This window comes from Telmatherina bonti, assembly GCF_933228915.1.
Source record: "Telmatherina bonti genome assembly, chromosome: 10".
Classification (NCBI taxonomy): domain Eukaryota; kingdom Metazoa; phylum Chordata; class Actinopteri; order Atheriniformes; family Telmatherinidae; genus Telmatherina; species Telmatherina bonti.
In genome coordinates, this window is record NC_136628.1 from 38,574,202 (window position 1) to 38,590,333 (window position 16,132).

Below are 16,132 nucleotides of genomic sequence, written 5' to 3' on the forward strand. Positions count from 1 at the left end.
TACTGTTTCTGCCATCCATTAGCAAGCTAATGCTAGTGTTAGCACTGGAAAGGTTAGCAATAGCATGTCTAGGCTGATTAACAACTGGCAGCTGCTTTTGGTATTGAAGTTTCAGTTACAACTTTAAAGGTCACTTGATCCAGACGAGGCCCAGAGGTCACGGGAAAAGTCTAACTTGGACTGTGGCGTGTGTCCTTCAGGCCAAATGGGATCCAGTCGTCGTGAGGGACCTTTGATGCGGCTAAAGCAGGTCTGCCGAGGCCAGAAGGAAATTCCTGATCCGGATTTGTCTGGTGGATGAACTCTACTCATGTATGACTTGTTGACTGTTGTCGTTAAATGTCTCATATTTTTGTCCTTATACAAACTGCACATCTGACAGGAAAATTAACCATAATATTTCTGCTGTGTTGAGTCACAAACACACATTTAAACTGGTTTTAAATTATTTCTGCAGCATGAAAGATGTCAGAACTGTCTGAGGAGCAGAAGGAGGAGATATAGATCTACAAATCCTCATAACTCTAGGTTTTGGTTTCTTCAGATAAAATAATGTCACAGAAAATAAGTTTTTGTCTGTAGTTTTATTTATGAGAAAACAAACAGAAGTCAAAATGTTGACGTTCAGCTTTAAGACCAATCCGGGTCCAGGTCCTGGTTCAGGAGCAGGTCCAGGAACAGATCCAGGTTCTGGTTCAGGAGCAGGTCCAGGTCCACTTCCAGCGGTCTGCAGGCAGTGAAGGGGTTAATGCTTGCTGGTGTCCCGTTTCATCATATTCCAGAGATGACGACTGGAAGCAGATGCAGGAGTTTCAGGATTCACAGGAAACATTCCTGCAGCGTAACTTCCAGCTCCGATCCGCTTCGGATCTGGATCCCAGCTTCCCCCATCCGCCACATCATCTGGGATGAATCTGCTTGGTTGTCATGGTAACGCTCCAGCTACAACACCCGGACACGATGATCACTTGACGACAGAAAAATATTTTACTTCTGCTTTTTAACATTTTATCAGAACAGAATTTTAAGATTTTTAATCTAAAGATGAAAACTTTGACATGTCAGACATTTTATTAAACATAATTAATAATTATAATGAGGCTACAAAGCGAATAAATTTGTTAATATTGATTTAATGCGGGTTTCCAAACTGAGCTTTGTATTTATTTTGCGTTTATTTCCAGTTACGTTAAAAAAAAAAGTGTTGCGCCCTCTTGTGGTCACACTGGGAAATAAGTCTGGAAAAATATCTCTGGACAGAAATATAGGAATAAAAAATCATTTTTAAAAAAGGATCACAGGATTTCACTAACAAAATGAAAATAAATAGAATGTTTAAAACCTTTTTAATGAGTTTTTATTTTTATGGCAACATCTCTAAAACTTTGCAAACTGACTCAAAACATTGTAGAAAGATTTCAGAAAACTATGAAGATCCCACCAGTAGTAAAGAAAAGGTTTAATATTTTTAGATTATAAAAACCATCCATTCATTTTAATGACCTACAGTTTAACAGTTTTTTAATTTAATGATTGTGTGTAATAATTAAAATGTACATAAAAACAAGTTTGATAGTTTATAAATAAAACAAATTTTCTTTAAAGCCCTGTAAAAATCCTTTTTATATCACAATTATGTTGTTTTCATCATCTACCTTTTTTTTTTTTTTTGTTTTGTTTTTGCAGTTCACAATTTCTAGAGCCTGTTTTACATATTATATATATACATATATATATTTATATAGTTAAATTAAAAATGACTAAATATCAGTTCTATGTTAAAACTTTGGTTAAACTTTTAATTTTACAAAACATGTTCAGGATGTCATATTTTATGTCAAACATGAAGGTTTGATTAAGATGATTTTATTCCCACAGGATGTGGGTTAGAAGGGAAAGTGGAATCAGAACTTGTTATAAAGAGACATTTTCAGCTGTTAAAGCTTCGTGTTGATGTGAAATGTGTGGGAATGAAAGGATGGATGAATAAAAACCAGTAAACCATGTGAACTTTCTCTTTGCACTTCCTCCTGCCGCCAGAGGGCGGCGCTGTTTCTGGACAACTACCGTGTTTGCTGAAGGACTATGTTGTAAAAACCTTTCAAACTGTGCTTTTTAACCGATTCCACGTCTCCCGTGGGGTCTGCTTGGTGTTGTGAGACCACCTGGTCCGGCGGACCGGAGGACCAGCGCGGGTTCTGGCCGTTCCCTGCGCCTGTTTAGCGGCTTTCTGATCCCATCCTGGAGGTTTTTACTGCAAACCCACTTAGCTCCGCGGCTAACCCGAAAAGTCGCGTCAGCTGCGCGGACTCGGCGTAAGTTTCCCCCCCAGAAGCGGGACAACCAGCCGGGAGTTAAGCTTCACGGTGAATAAACTCTGTCTTGAGTGTTTCCACGCCAGTTCGTGTCTTCCGTCAGCTTTACGCGGTAAAAAGGATAAATTGTCCGCGGAGAGTCTGCGGGACTCTGGTCGCTTCGCCCCGCACGGACACGCGCATTTACGGCGGAGATGCGGTAAACGGACGGCAGCTGCGGTGTTGGGTCCGCTGACTCGGCGGCTCTGGGTGATCTGTCAGCGAGGCCTGCGGGTCAGGCTTCTACCGGGCTAAAGTAGAGCCTGCATCCGCCGTCGGAAGGACGAAGGCCGGGAGGCGGCACCGCCACTTCTGGGCCTTTGCACCCAAATATGGAACGGATGGAAGTGGACCAATGCGCAGGCGCAGCTGGCGGAGCGGGAGGCGGAGCTCTGCGGAGGTCAAACAGCGCCCCCATGATCACCGGTGTCAGGTCAGTGGTACTGCAGCCACACGCAGCGCCTTCAATCTTATTAAAAATATAAAGTTTATACTTTTAATAAAATAAACCACGTTTCATATTGAAATCTATTCTGACATAAATACAGATAACCATTTATTTAAGCTATATAAAATAATTATTTTAGAATTTTACTTTAGACATCTGATTTTCCACCATAATAATGTGACAGAAGGAATACACCACGGCTAGTTTTCACTCATAATTTTAGTTCCTGAAACTCAGAAATAAAAAAATAAAAAAAGCAGATTGAATGTTTAATATCATCTCAGTTTTATTATATTTAACTGAAGTATTAAATCTGATATTTATTGGTGCCAAACTATTGGCTCGCCCATCCATAAAGACAGTCTTTGTCCTCAGAACTTTAAAGAACCGGGTCTTCCATCTGTACGGGTTGTCCTGTCGGTCCGCCTGTTCTTGTCATTGTTGCTCCTCTAACATGTCCTCCATCATGTTCAGACATTCATGGTCCTCCAAAGCAGCTCAATCAGTTTAAGTTGCTTTAAAAATCATTTGCAGCTGAATAAGACATAGAACATAAATCATTAACATTAAAAACTCTAGAAATCAGGAAGTGCCAGACAAAGTGTCTTATTGGGGTTTTGTAGCTTGTACAGCAGTTAAAAAGGTCCCCTGTCAAACACCTTCCTGCAGGTTACGTTGGTCCCCCTCGGTGTCAAACAGACGTGTAAAGTGACTTTGTCTCTTTTTGTCTCGGTATGTGTCTCAGTGACGGGATGACCATCTTCAGTCCCGTGTCGTCGGCTCGATACCGACGCAGCAGCGTGTCCATCAACCCCTCACAGGTGTGTATGAGTCAGGTCGGCATAGCCTCCGAGGGCCGCATCCAGGCAGAATCTCAGGCTGAAAGCAGCTCCGAAGCTGCTGATCAGGACTTCCTCTGACTCCTCTGATGGGTACAGGGTTAGGGTTAGGAAGAGTCGCCTCCTGGATGCTACCATAAACAGGACAACAAAAACAAATAAAAACATCACCTCTTGCAGCTCCATTTATCTCACATCTTTAGTCAGATCCAGCAGGACTTCCTGCAGTATCTGTCAATCATTTACTGACCTAAAACAGCCAATCAGAGGGTCAGGAGACGTGACATCATCCATAGCAAGGAGGTCAGCTCCGCCCCTTTTTTCAGTTCCTCAGTAAAAGTTCCTCAGCAGCTTTGTCAAGAGGTTTACGGAGTCCTGCTAGTGGTGAGACGAGACTCTGATCTCATAGATCAGTCCTGAATCTGAGACGGAGTCCAGGTCCCGTTAAGTGGACCAGATCTAACTAGAGATCCGTTTCAGGTCCCGTTAAGTGGACCAGGTCTAACTAGAGATCCGTTTCAGGTCCCGTTTAGTGGACCAGGTTTAACTAGAGATCCATTTCAGGTCCCGTTAAGTGGACTAGGTCTACCTAGAGATCCATTTCAGGTCCCGTTAAGTGGACTAGGTCTACCTAGAGATCCGTTTCAGGTCCCGTTAAGTGGACTAGGTCTACCTAGAGATCCGTTTCAGGTCCCGTTAAGTGGACCAGGTCTAACTAGAGATCAGTGTCAGGTCCCGTTAAGTGGACCAGGTCTAACTAGAGATCTGTTTCAGGTACCGTTAAGTGGACCAGGTCTAACTAGAGATCGGTTTCAGGTCCCGTTAAGTGGACCAGGTCTACCTAGAGATCGGTTTCAGGTCCCGTTACGTGGACCAGGTCTACCTAGAGATCGGTTTCATCTCTGAATGATTTCACCTCCTGTCCTTCTGTCTCCTCCTCCAGCTTGTCCCCTTGTCTCCTTTCTCTCTGAGTGGGGACAGATCCGACCAGAAGAGACAGGTGAGGACCGAGATGTCTCAGTTTCCTGTCAGATCAGACATGTTTACTGTGTTTCTGACCAAGACCTTCAAACTGTGTCAACTGTATAAAAATACAAATATTTCTGGTTTGATTCTGAGCCGACGGCTGAGAGTTTCCTGTCAGATTTACACCCAGATTTTTAGTCTGGTTGGTGGTTTTTAGGTCCGAGTCCATCACTACATCCAGATTTCTGGCCTGGTTGGTGGTTTTTAGGTCCAAGTCCATCACTACACCCAGATTTCTGGCCTGGTTGGTGGTTTTTAGGTCCAAGTCCATCACTACATCCAGATTTCTGGCTTGGTTGGTGGTTTTAGGTCATAGTCCATCACTACACCCAGATTTCTGGCCTGGTTGGTGGTTTTTAGGTCCAAGTCCATCACTACACCCAGATTTCTGGCCTGGTTGGTGGTTTTTAGGTCCGAGTCCAAAGTTCATGGCTTTTGGGTCTATAAAATTAAGTTTGTTTTTGTTTAGCTGAAGAAATTTTGGACACATCCAGTCAATAATCTCCTCAATGCATTTACCAAGATTCTGAACATGTCCTCGATCTCCTGGTGATTTTATAATATAAATCTGTGTGTCGTCTGCGTAGCTTTGGTAACTAATGTTATTCTATATGACTTGTACCAGTGGGTAGATGTTGAACAGAAGAGGCTCCAGGATGGAACTTTGGGGAACTCCACATAATTCTTGTCTAATTAGATCCTGCTGATAAAAAGTATTTCCTGTTCTCTGCGTACTTTTTGATCTAGGAAGATCAGAGTCTGCTTCAAACAAACTAACCAGCCTAAAGATGGATTCAGTTATATTGGTTGGATTTACTTGCTGACCAGCGGGTCAACATGGGGACTGAAAACGCTCGTTTGTGTTTGAAGCAGGAGGAGAACATGGAGATGACGCTCCGAGGGAGTCTGCAGAGACTGAGGTGATAAAACTACACAAGCCTGACGTTTCCTGGAATTTAAGACAGATTTTATTCACCATTCATCTCTTACTGCTTCCCAGTCCTTCCAGTTTGATTCCAGTTCCTGCGGTCAGTCAGTGGCATGACCACACAGCTGTGGTGAGCATCTCCACCATGATATTCTTCTCTTTTAGATTAATAAAATGTGAGGTCACCGTCTAAAACTCTGATGTTATAAATGCAACTTTCTGAATCCAGATCAGACCATTCTATCCCAGTTTGGAGGCTTTAGAGTTAAACTGGTCCGGATTTTTAGCTTAATGTATATCTAAATGTAAAGATTGAGATGAAATCCACATTAACATTTCAGACTGGTCAAATCAGATTTATTCAGATATGTTTCTTCTTCAGTGGTTTCCGTCTCAGGACAGCGGCATCACCCCCAACTCGTCTCCCAGTCCCACCAGGAGGTTCAGGTTGATACCAAAACAAACAGTTTTACCGCGTCGGCTTGGGTGTGAATCTGAACTGATGTCTGTGTTGATGTCCAACAGACCTGCAGTCAGCGCCACCGTCAGATGGCCGGCTTTAACGCCGCTGAAGAGGAAAGGTAAAACCACGATGAACCAGAGCTACAGATGAAGTGGTGGAAGGTTTTCATACTTCGCAGTAGTACAGCCTAAATACTCCGGTTTAAATATAAATGTATGAGTTCAATTTTTTCAAAATTGGTCTTTCTAGACACTGAAAGACTCCAAACTCAAAGTTTATTCAATTAATCTTTATTTATACAGCATCAACTTGCAACAAAGTGAGCCTCTGCTAGGAACATCTGGCTGAGTCCCCCGTCAGAGCGAGCTTCAGCTCCCACCTTCAGCAGAGCTTCAACCATGTCCCGAGTGAGGCGGGGGACATTGAGTCTGAATGGGCTGTGTTCCGTGCCTCTATTGTTGAGGCAGCCAGCCGGAGCTGTGGCTGTAAGGTCGTTGGTGCCTGTCGTGGCGGTAATCCCAGGACTCGTTGGTGGACACCAGCAGTGAGGGATGCCGTCAAGCTGAAGAAGGAGTCCTATCGGGCCTTCTTGGCCTGTGGGACTCTGGAGGCAGCTGATGGGTACCGACAGGCTAAGCGGCATGCGGCTTCGGTTGTCGCCAAGGCAAAAACTCGGGCATGGGAGGAGTTCGGCGAGGCCATGGAGAAAGACTTCCGGACGGCTTCAAGGAGATTCTGGTCCACCATCCGGCGGCTCAGGAGGGGGAAGCAGTGCTCCATCAACACTGTGTACAGTGGAGATGAGGGGCTGCTGACCTCAACTCGGGACGTTGTGGGTCAGTGGAGGGAATACTTCGAAGACCTCCTCAATCCTACCAACACGTCTTCCGATGAGGAAGCAGAGCTGGGGGACTCAGGGGTGGACTCTCCAATCTCTGGGGCTGAAGTCGCTGAGGTGGTTAAAAAGCTCCTTGGCGGCAAGGCCCCGGGAGTGGATGAGATCCGCCCACAGTTCCTTAAGGCTCTGGATGCTGTGGGGCTGTCCTGGCTAATACGCCTCTGCAGCATTGCGTGGACATCAGGGACAGTACCTCTGGACTGGCAGACTGGGGTGGTGGTCCCCCTTTTTAAGAAGGGGGACCGGAGGGTGTGTTCCAATTACAGGGGAATCACACTGCTCCGCCTCCCTGGTAAGGTCTATTCAGGGGTCCTGGAGAGGAGGGTCCGCCGGATAGTCGAATCTCGAATTGAGGAGGAGCAGTGTGGTTTTCGTCCTGGTCGCGGAACAGTGGTCCTGGGAGTTTGCCCAATCAGTCTACATGTGCTTTGTGGACCTGGAGAAGGCGTTCGACCGTGTCCTCCGGGTACTCCTGTGGGGGTACTCTGGGAGTTTGGGATACGAGCTGTCCGGTCCCTGTACGACAGGTGTCAGAGCTTGGTTTGCATTGCCGGTAGTAAGTCGGATTTGTTTCCAGTGAGGGTCGGACTCCATCAAGGCTGCCCTTTATCACCGTTTCTGTTCATAACTTATATGGACAGAATTTCTAGGCGCAGCCGAGGGGTTGAGGGGATCCGACTTGGTGGCCTCAGGATTGGGTCCCTGCTTTTTGCAGATGATGTGGTCCTGTTGGCTTCATCTGGTCATGATCTCCAGCTCTCACTTGAGCGATTCGCGGCCGAGTGTGAAGCGGCTGGGATGAGAATCAGTACCTCCAAATCTGAGACCATGGTCCTCAGCCGGAATAGGGTAGATTGTCCTCTCCGGGTCGGGAGTCAGTTCCTGCCTCAAGTGGAGGAGTTTAAATATCTCGGGGTCTTGTTCACGAGTGAAGGAAGGATGGAGCGTGAGAGCGACAGATGGATCGGTGCGCCGTCTGCAGTAATGCGGACTCTGCGCCGGTCTGTCATGGTGAAGAAGGAGCTGAGCCAGAAGGCAAAGCTCTCGATTTACCAGTCGATCTACGTTCCTACCCTCACCTATGGTCATGAGCTGTGGGTCGTGACCGAAAGAACAAGATCTCGTATACAGGCGGCTGAAATGAGTTTCCTCCGCAGGGTGGCCGGGCTCTCCCTTAGAGATAGGGTGAGGAGCTCGGTCATCCGGGAGGAGATCAGAGTAGAGCCGCTGCTCCTCCGCATCGAGAGGAACCAGTTGAGGTGGCTCGGGCATCTGGTCAGGATGCCTCCTGGACCTCCCTGGTGAGGTGTTCCAGGCACTTCCCTCTGGGAGGAGACCCCGGGGAAGACCCAGGACATGCTGGAGGGATTATATCTCTCGGCTGGCCTGGGAACGCCTCGGGATCCCCCCACAGAGTTGGCAAATGTGGCTGGGGAGAGGGAAGAGTGGGCTTCCCTGCTTAGGCTGCTGCCCCCGCGACCCGACCCCGGATAAGAGGCAGAAAATGGATGGATGGATGGATGAATAGGTATTGATTCAGTCTGGTCCTGCAGCAGAAGTGATCACCTCCTGCTGTGCCTGCAGCCGGAAACTGGATGCTGCAGGAGGAACGAGCTTCTAGAGTCCTCAGGCCCCCCTGCCCTGCATGTTTTAGACATGTTCCTCCTCCAAAGCACCAGAGTTCTTCTGGACGGGGGAGGGGCTAACTCAGCCACCGCTGAAGTTAACGGAGAGAAAACTACACACTCTTTTATTGTTCCTTAGCACAAGCCCCCAGTTCCACCAGAAAAAGACGCCACACTTGTTGATGTCCACTTTGTCTTCAGTTGGACTCTTTGAAGGGTCGGAAAAACGCCGATGTTGCTCAGTAGCTAGCAGAGGTACTGTGTGCATCAGTGTAAAATTATACACTGACAAAAGTTTTGCGATTAAATGCATTAATTTTTTCAGCGTGTTAATTATTTTGTAATTAACAGGTTGAAGTTCCACCGCAACTAAAAACTCAAATGATTCCAAGTTTAGGTTTTTGTGTTTTTAGAAAACTTTTGTTTTAAGAGAAGCAGGAAGGAAATCCTCTCTGTAGACCAGAACCAGGAAGGTAAACGTCCCATTTGACCAGTAAAGAGTGCAGAGAGGAAGAACTTGTTGATACCAAAACCTGTTCGTGAACTAGTTTCCTTTAAACTGGACCTACAATTGATCAGGGACAATACTAGTCAGCAGCATTGGAAAAACTGTTGGTATCGATAAAATCTTAACTTTCCATGTCTCACAAGCTCCCTCCTGAACGTCTTCTCTGCCTTGTTTGTCTTTCAGGAGGGGTGGATTCAGATGGACCCCCAAAGAAGCTTTTTGTTGCCGGGGTAACAGACCCCACCCACCGAAGCAGCTACACAGTCAGGTAAAAACCACCTGAGACACATTCATGTATAAATAAACAATAAGAACTCACCCCATTCTTCCCGTCTCACAGTGTTTCCCAGTCAACGACGGATTCTCCTCCCGCAGGAGGCGTCAGTCCTCAGTCCTGCCCCCTTTCTCTATCTCCACCCCCATCTTTTACCTCCTTCACAGCTCACCAGCACCCCCACTAAACCCCCCCCCCCAGAGCAGTGGACCCGTCACTGTGGATCCACTTCACCAGCAGCAGGAAGAACATCCACTCTCATCGCACCTTATTTTCTATCCAATCATCTGCCAGCACCACTGTAAGCCCCGCTCTTTTGGACACGTCCGCTTCTGGACACGTCCTCTTCAGTCCGAATCGAGAAGAAGGTTTCTGATCTGCTCACCAGCTCTGGATGTTTATCTCAGAATTCCTCCATCTCACCAGGTAAAGGTTTGCATATCGTAGTGACCACGCCCCCTACCGCAGGCCACGCCCACTGCAGGTAAGCCAGCTGACAAGGATCAAATTTTCAGGACATTTGCGACATGCTGGCTGTGTCGTTGGGCTGAAAATCTGTTAAAAAATGTGCAACATCGTAGAGCCGGATTTATTTCAAGGATTAATGGAATCACAAAGCACAAATCGTTTGTGTCCGAAATGTCTGTCCTAGCCTGAAGACATCTCTGAAAAGTCCTTCCAGTTCGGGTGAAGTGCTGAAGTTCCAGATCTGTTCTGGATACCTACCCGGCCCTTAAATTCTGATGGATTGAGCTGGATCTTAAATACATGACAGAGATGGTGAATCACTCTAAAGGTTGTTCCGGACTTTGAATTCCACATCAGCTGAAGTCTCCAGAAGCAAAACCAGAGAAACTCCAGCAGGACTTTGCTGTTTTCTTGTACGAAGCGAATAAACTTTGGAATGATCATCAGGTTAACAAGCAAACTGAGGTTTTCATTCCCATGTCTGGTTTCAGACAAGAATGTTCCCGAAGATCCAGTGGACTCACCGTAAACCGTCTTTTATCCGAACTAAGAATGTTTCTGGTTGGAGTCCGACACAGCTGAATCAGAATCGAAGGAGTCCAACGTTTCCGTGTTGGCTGAGTCCTTTTGGTTTAAAGGCTTTAGTTTTCGTCAGCTGGTCAAACGTTGGCTAGCGCTTTTGTTCGTTGATGACAGACTGGTTTTACAACCCGACTTCCAGTCCGTACAACCCGTGTGTTTGTTCATAGTGTATCTATATGTGAATATGTGGCTGTACATAGTGAAAATACCAGACAAAGTTCACTCTTCCTTCCTTTACGGTGCATCTTTTGCCTTGTTTTCCTTCTGTTTTACTTGGAAATCGTCCATGTTGGCACCGTTTCCTACAAACTGTTGAGTTCTGTCTCCAGTTTGGGACAAGTGAACCAGTTTGGCCAGCAGGCAGCGGTACAGGCTACTTTCTCCATGGCTGTAAAACGGTCACAACACTTAAAGTTAGACTTAAATCAATCAAGCAACTTACCTGAAGAAGTATTTGATTGTTTCTAAGTTTCTGATCTGACGTCTGATTGTAGTTTCAACCTCGGTAAGACTGATAAATGCTTCGTTATTCTTGTCATACTTTCAGCTTCTGAAGACCCAAACTCAGGTTTGGTTTGTATTTTAGATTTCTATAAAACTGCTCAGGTTGAAACACACCAATCAATCTAATTTCACTATGGCGTTGGAACAGATCTGTTCCAGTATCAGTTCGGCGTGGACCTATTCAATATTTAATCGATCCATGATGATGCAACATATGCCGATTTAATAATTCATTTAAGTTCGAAAACGATCATTTATCATAATGTTTAAATGACAGAAACACAACTGTAAAATAAGGCAGGAACATAAAAATCAGACACTTTAGTCCATCTCCCTAAAGCCTCCGTGCTCCAAACAGGAAACAGGAAACAGGAAGGAGTAGCTAGCCAGTACCTAGCCAGCAACTAACCTGTAGTCATCCAGTACCTAGCCTGTAGCTAGCCAGCAACTAGCCTCTAGCTAGCCAGCAACTAGCCTGCAACTAGCCAGCAACTAGCCTGTAGCTTGCCAGGACCTAGCCTGTAGCTTGCCAGGACCTAGCCTGTAGCTAGCCAGGACCTAGCCTGTAGCTAGCCAGGACCTAGCCTGCAGCTAGCCAGCACCAACCTGCAGCTAGCCAGGACCTAGCTAGCACCTAGCCGGCAGCTAGCAAGCACCTAGCCAGAACCAAGAAGACCTAGAAGAAACAACTTACTCTATATGGAAGAAGCTTAACGTCAAACTAAATCAAATAGAAATACAAACATGTGAAACTAGTTCTTTTACTGAGTTACAACCAGTAGGAATGCAGCCGTTACCGCCCTGCTCTGGTTTACTTTCCACAGTCTGGTTTATTTTAATCAATCAAACTTGTTAACCATTTTATTCAGGATTTCCTGTTGACTGGAAACCCGGTCTCTGAGACCCTGGGATCTGGTTTCTCCAGACATCCTTCACTCGTCAGCGTAGATAAATGTTTGGTCTCATCTCCAGAGACGTCGAAGGTCGAATGTTTCAGAAACAAGCTGCAGCTCTGCTTCCAGCAGCTTTTGCACTTTGCCAGTATTGTACAGTTTTGTACTTTCACTCATCGTTGTGCCTAAACATGTGTTCATTTTGGAGGTCGGTGGTTTTACCACCTCCTCCAACATGTTCGTATGTAGTCTCTATAAGCTCCGATCCAAGTGTCTTTATTCCTCCCATAAAAAGGTGAATGAGCTCTAGTGTCTCGATGAAACATTTAGTGTTTCACAAGATTTTGCACAAATAAGTTTGACCATTTTCACTGCACGTTTTACTGCTTTTTCTGATTTGTTTTGTTAATTTTCCAGCTTTATTTCTCTACTTGTTTCCCTCTAAGAGTCAATCCCATTTGAGAAAAGATAAGCCGTCGTGATTGCCTCCCACGCGAGTCAGACAGGAGTAAAAATAAATGGAAGAAAAGTGGAAACAAAAGGAATCTAAGTGAATAATAAAACCCAACAAACCTACAGAAACGTTAAAAAGGAATTTTCTGAAAACATGAGATGGGAGCTGGTTAACTGACTGCAGTTTTTGTGTAATAAGAAACAAATATCAACGCGGGCCGGAATAAAATCAGTTTTATAAAAAATCATGTCTGGTTTAAACGGGTTAAAGTCCGGCTTTGTTCCTTCATGTGTCACTGAAACACATTCGTGTTTAGGTCCGACTTTACATTTAAGTTTTTTGACATTAAATGCACCATGATTGCTCTACGGAAGAAGAAAGTGGCCATTCCTTCCGGGATTTATTTGTAGTTCACTCCACCTCACAAAGCAACAATTTTTATTCTTTTCAGGTGAAGAAATTTTATTTTCAGAGAAGAATCTTTTTCCTAGAAAATCAGAAAATAAGATGTTGGCATCTAATTCAACTAATAATCGTACAAACCTCTCAGATTAAGCTGAGGTAATGAACTTTAACAAAGAAAAATGAATTTTAAAACATAATTTAAGTGTTTTACAAGGGAAAAAGTCTTAAAAACAATTTAAATATAAATAAAATTGAATATAAATATGGACGCGGCATTTTTGATTTTCCTATTTTTTTTAACCGTAACCTCGTCAATGTGTCATTGCCACCAACAGATTCTCCCTTAAAACTTTGGGCTTTAAATTTACATGATTTATTTATTCCAGAACTAATTTGGGGTTTTTTTCTGAAGCACAACTTCAAAATTCCCGAAAGTCCATCACAGTTTCACATTTTTATCAACAATTCCAGGTAATCTCAGTATTTAAAGCCGACCCAAGAAGTAGGCAGAAAATTTTATCATCTAGAATTTTTATTTTCAGTGTTTAACTAAACTTGTAGAATTACAATAATTAGTATTTGTATCTTTAATCATCTGTTATGTTATAATTACTGTTGTGCTGATGACGTTCACCGGAGGCAGAAGACAAGAATTAGCTTACAAACAAGGTGTGGCGTTTTTACCATGAAGTGATGAAATAGGTCTGAACAACTGTATGTATCACATTTAATGTTTTAAGAGTTCAGTTAAACAAACGGTTTTATGTAAAGCTATTAACCACTCGCATTTTGAACTGTGTTCACAAATTGACTCCATAACTGGTTGTCCTGCGCATTTTCCATAAAACCCAACGGTAGAAACTCCTAAAAGTAGCTTTGCTGAAAGTTTTTATTTATCCTAAAAGAAATTTCTTTCAATCTGGGCTGCTACATTTTAAAATTCAGTCCTTTGTAATGAGCAAAACCTTTGTAAACCAGGAAATGGCCATTTATGCTGGACATAGACTACGGACATACAGATGGTCGGACAGTTTCGTCCATCTGTCAGTTACATACATAATTTGGTCCATTTTCAAGCGCCTTAGCTATCAGTCATATAAACAGAGCAGCACAATCCAGAAACCACAACGTTGCATTGTGTAGCTGACATACAGAGAAAGGAACAAACCAGAGAAGAAGAAGAGGAGCAAGATGGCACTGAAACAGTCAAATAAAAAACACATCATAAGCTGCAAGAACATAAAAATAAAAAAAAACTTTGTAGTTTTCTTCTGGTGTTTTTGCATGGTTTGTCTGAACTCAGGACTGCCCCCTAGTGGATACTCTTAAATTTAATTAGCCTTGGCTAAAATGCTGCAGTATGTGCCATCATTCATGGATCATACTTGTCCCTATCAAATAAAGTAAAATTTAAAAAAACAACCACGGTAACGTAAAAGAGGCAGCAGCCGTATGGCGATGTTTGAAATGGACGTCCCTGTTTACGTAAATAAAAATGGGCATTAACCGATTCTGTTAGGGTATCAAACTATCAACCTACAGATATATTTACCCGGCTGTGAAACTACTGAATGTAAATTTAGTTCAATAAGAAATGGACCTTACTTAAATTATTTTAATTCAAAATTCCATCGGTTTGTGATATTTTGCATCTTTATCATCACATGTTGTCTCTTAAAGGAAAATTGTACGATTGCTAGATTCAAGATCTTTATTTAAAGTGCAAAATTAAATGCAAATAAAACTTGTAAACAAAAATACTTATGTAAATGACACAAACAACAAATAAATTACATGCTAGAGTTGTAGAACCTGCTTTAAACCAGTACTTCAGTATAAGGTCTGATAGGCTACCGTAGTCATGTGACACAATGGAAATTATCCTTGCTGATATTTGTACATAAATCTTGCCCAAAACCCTCCAAAGTAAAAACAAATTGCACGTTTCGTATCAGGACTAGGGTATTTTAAAAGGTACTGACACCGTTATTTTCACTGGCAGATAACAGAGTATTGACTTCAGAGTGTTGATATTCCCCTCCAGAGTTCAAACTTCATATTTTTAAAGATTTAGCCGTCCTCCAACTGTCCAGTTATCAGACCAAACTCGTAGCTTTATTTGTAAAAATTCGGCCAAGAGAAACGGGATTGACTCTCTGCAGATGAAACAAGACGCTGCCAAATTTTCCTTTGCTGGACAGACACGAACTGTAGCTTTAACACAGTTTTTTGTGTTATTTTGAACATTGCACGCTCACTTTCCGTGTTACCGTTGGTAACATTATGTAGCTGGATCACAGCGCCACCTGGACTTTAATGGCAGTATTTGGCACTTCTGGTGTTCATACAAATTTCTGCCTCAAAGAATGTTTGTTTTTAAGCCAAAAATCCTCCGTGGGCATCCTACTCCGGGTTTTCTGGATGTTCTTACTGAGAGTTCTAGAAAAACATGACTTTTGTTTATTTGTTTCTCATCTTTTTTTCTCATTTTACGCTGAGGTCAGTTTGTGAGCACTGTTCACTTTCCAGTTGTCCTCCGAAATGTTTGTAGCAGAAAGACAAAGAATTTCAGTATTAAAGTTACATTTCACTCTGGTGGAAAGCTGCTGTTATTGGCACCAAAAGTAGAGTAAATTAATCTATCGGCATGACCCTGATTTGACATTTTAACCAGCTGCATTTTACCCAGAGAATATTCTTCCTTTTTAACCTGGCATTCAGATAGCTAATAGCAGCTTGCATACTTGTGTCCTTTGGTTGTTACTGGAGGAGTCCACTTGGGGCGCAAACTCGGATGTTACACGGTGATAACAGAGAAGGTTAGCATTTGGCTGGTTTCAGACTCAGTCAACAAGTTTGTCTTTGGGGGTTTAGGGTTACAGGAAGTAGGTACGGCGGTACCTTACATCTGGTCGGTTTTGTCCCTACACCACCCCCTACTGGTCGTCATAATACTGCAGCTTGTAAATGTTAAATGTTAATTTCTGACGACGTAAACAAAATATGTTTCAAAGATCTGAAATTACGCGAAACAGAAATGATGTTTAAAAGCAAGTATTTTTATTCAACTTTGCATTCATACGTGTTTTAGAAAGAAAGGCAGTCTGATCAGGCCGCCGGAGCCAACCAATCGGAGACGGCGGCAAACTTCCAGAGTGGGATACGACTTTAAAAAGGGCTGCCAGGGTTATTGGAGATGACAAAGGGAACTAAGAGCACATCTAGACAAGCATTCACATAGTATTTTCTCTCCATGTAAATAGTTTTGCTTTTTCTTTTGGACAAAATCTGGACACAAAACAGATGATGTATTTTTATGAGAATTAAAAGTCTATATTCAGGTTTTCATTCCCTCACGATGAGCTCATGGCTGTAAAAATGCAGAATGACCTTAGTTTTTAGTGGAAACGATTCATGTACACTATAAATATTATTATACATATTGTATATTAAAACTCAATAA

The 16,132-nt window shown here is 43.5% G+C and overlaps 1 protein-coding gene across 1 annotated transcript; it reads left to right on the top strand.

Annotated features, from left to right (window-relative positions):
* The first annotated feature begins 2,062 nt into the window (after positions 1-2,062).
* On the top strand, positions 2,063-16,132 carry LOC306761962 (P2R1A-PPP2R2A-interacting phosphatase regulator 1). The gene is made up of 9 exons (XM_079248299.1): positions 2,063-2,787; positions 3,548-3,623; positions 4,585-4,641; positions 5,541-5,587; positions 5,668-5,725; positions 5,978-6,042; positions 6,121-6,176; positions 9,273-9,357; positions 9,430-16,132. The coding sequence occupies exons 1-9, from the start codon at positions 2,687-2,689 to the stop codon at positions 9,548-9,550; spliced, it is 666 nt and encodes a 221-aa protein (XP_079104425.1). The 5' UTR covers positions 2,063-2,686; the 3' UTR covers positions 9,551-16,132.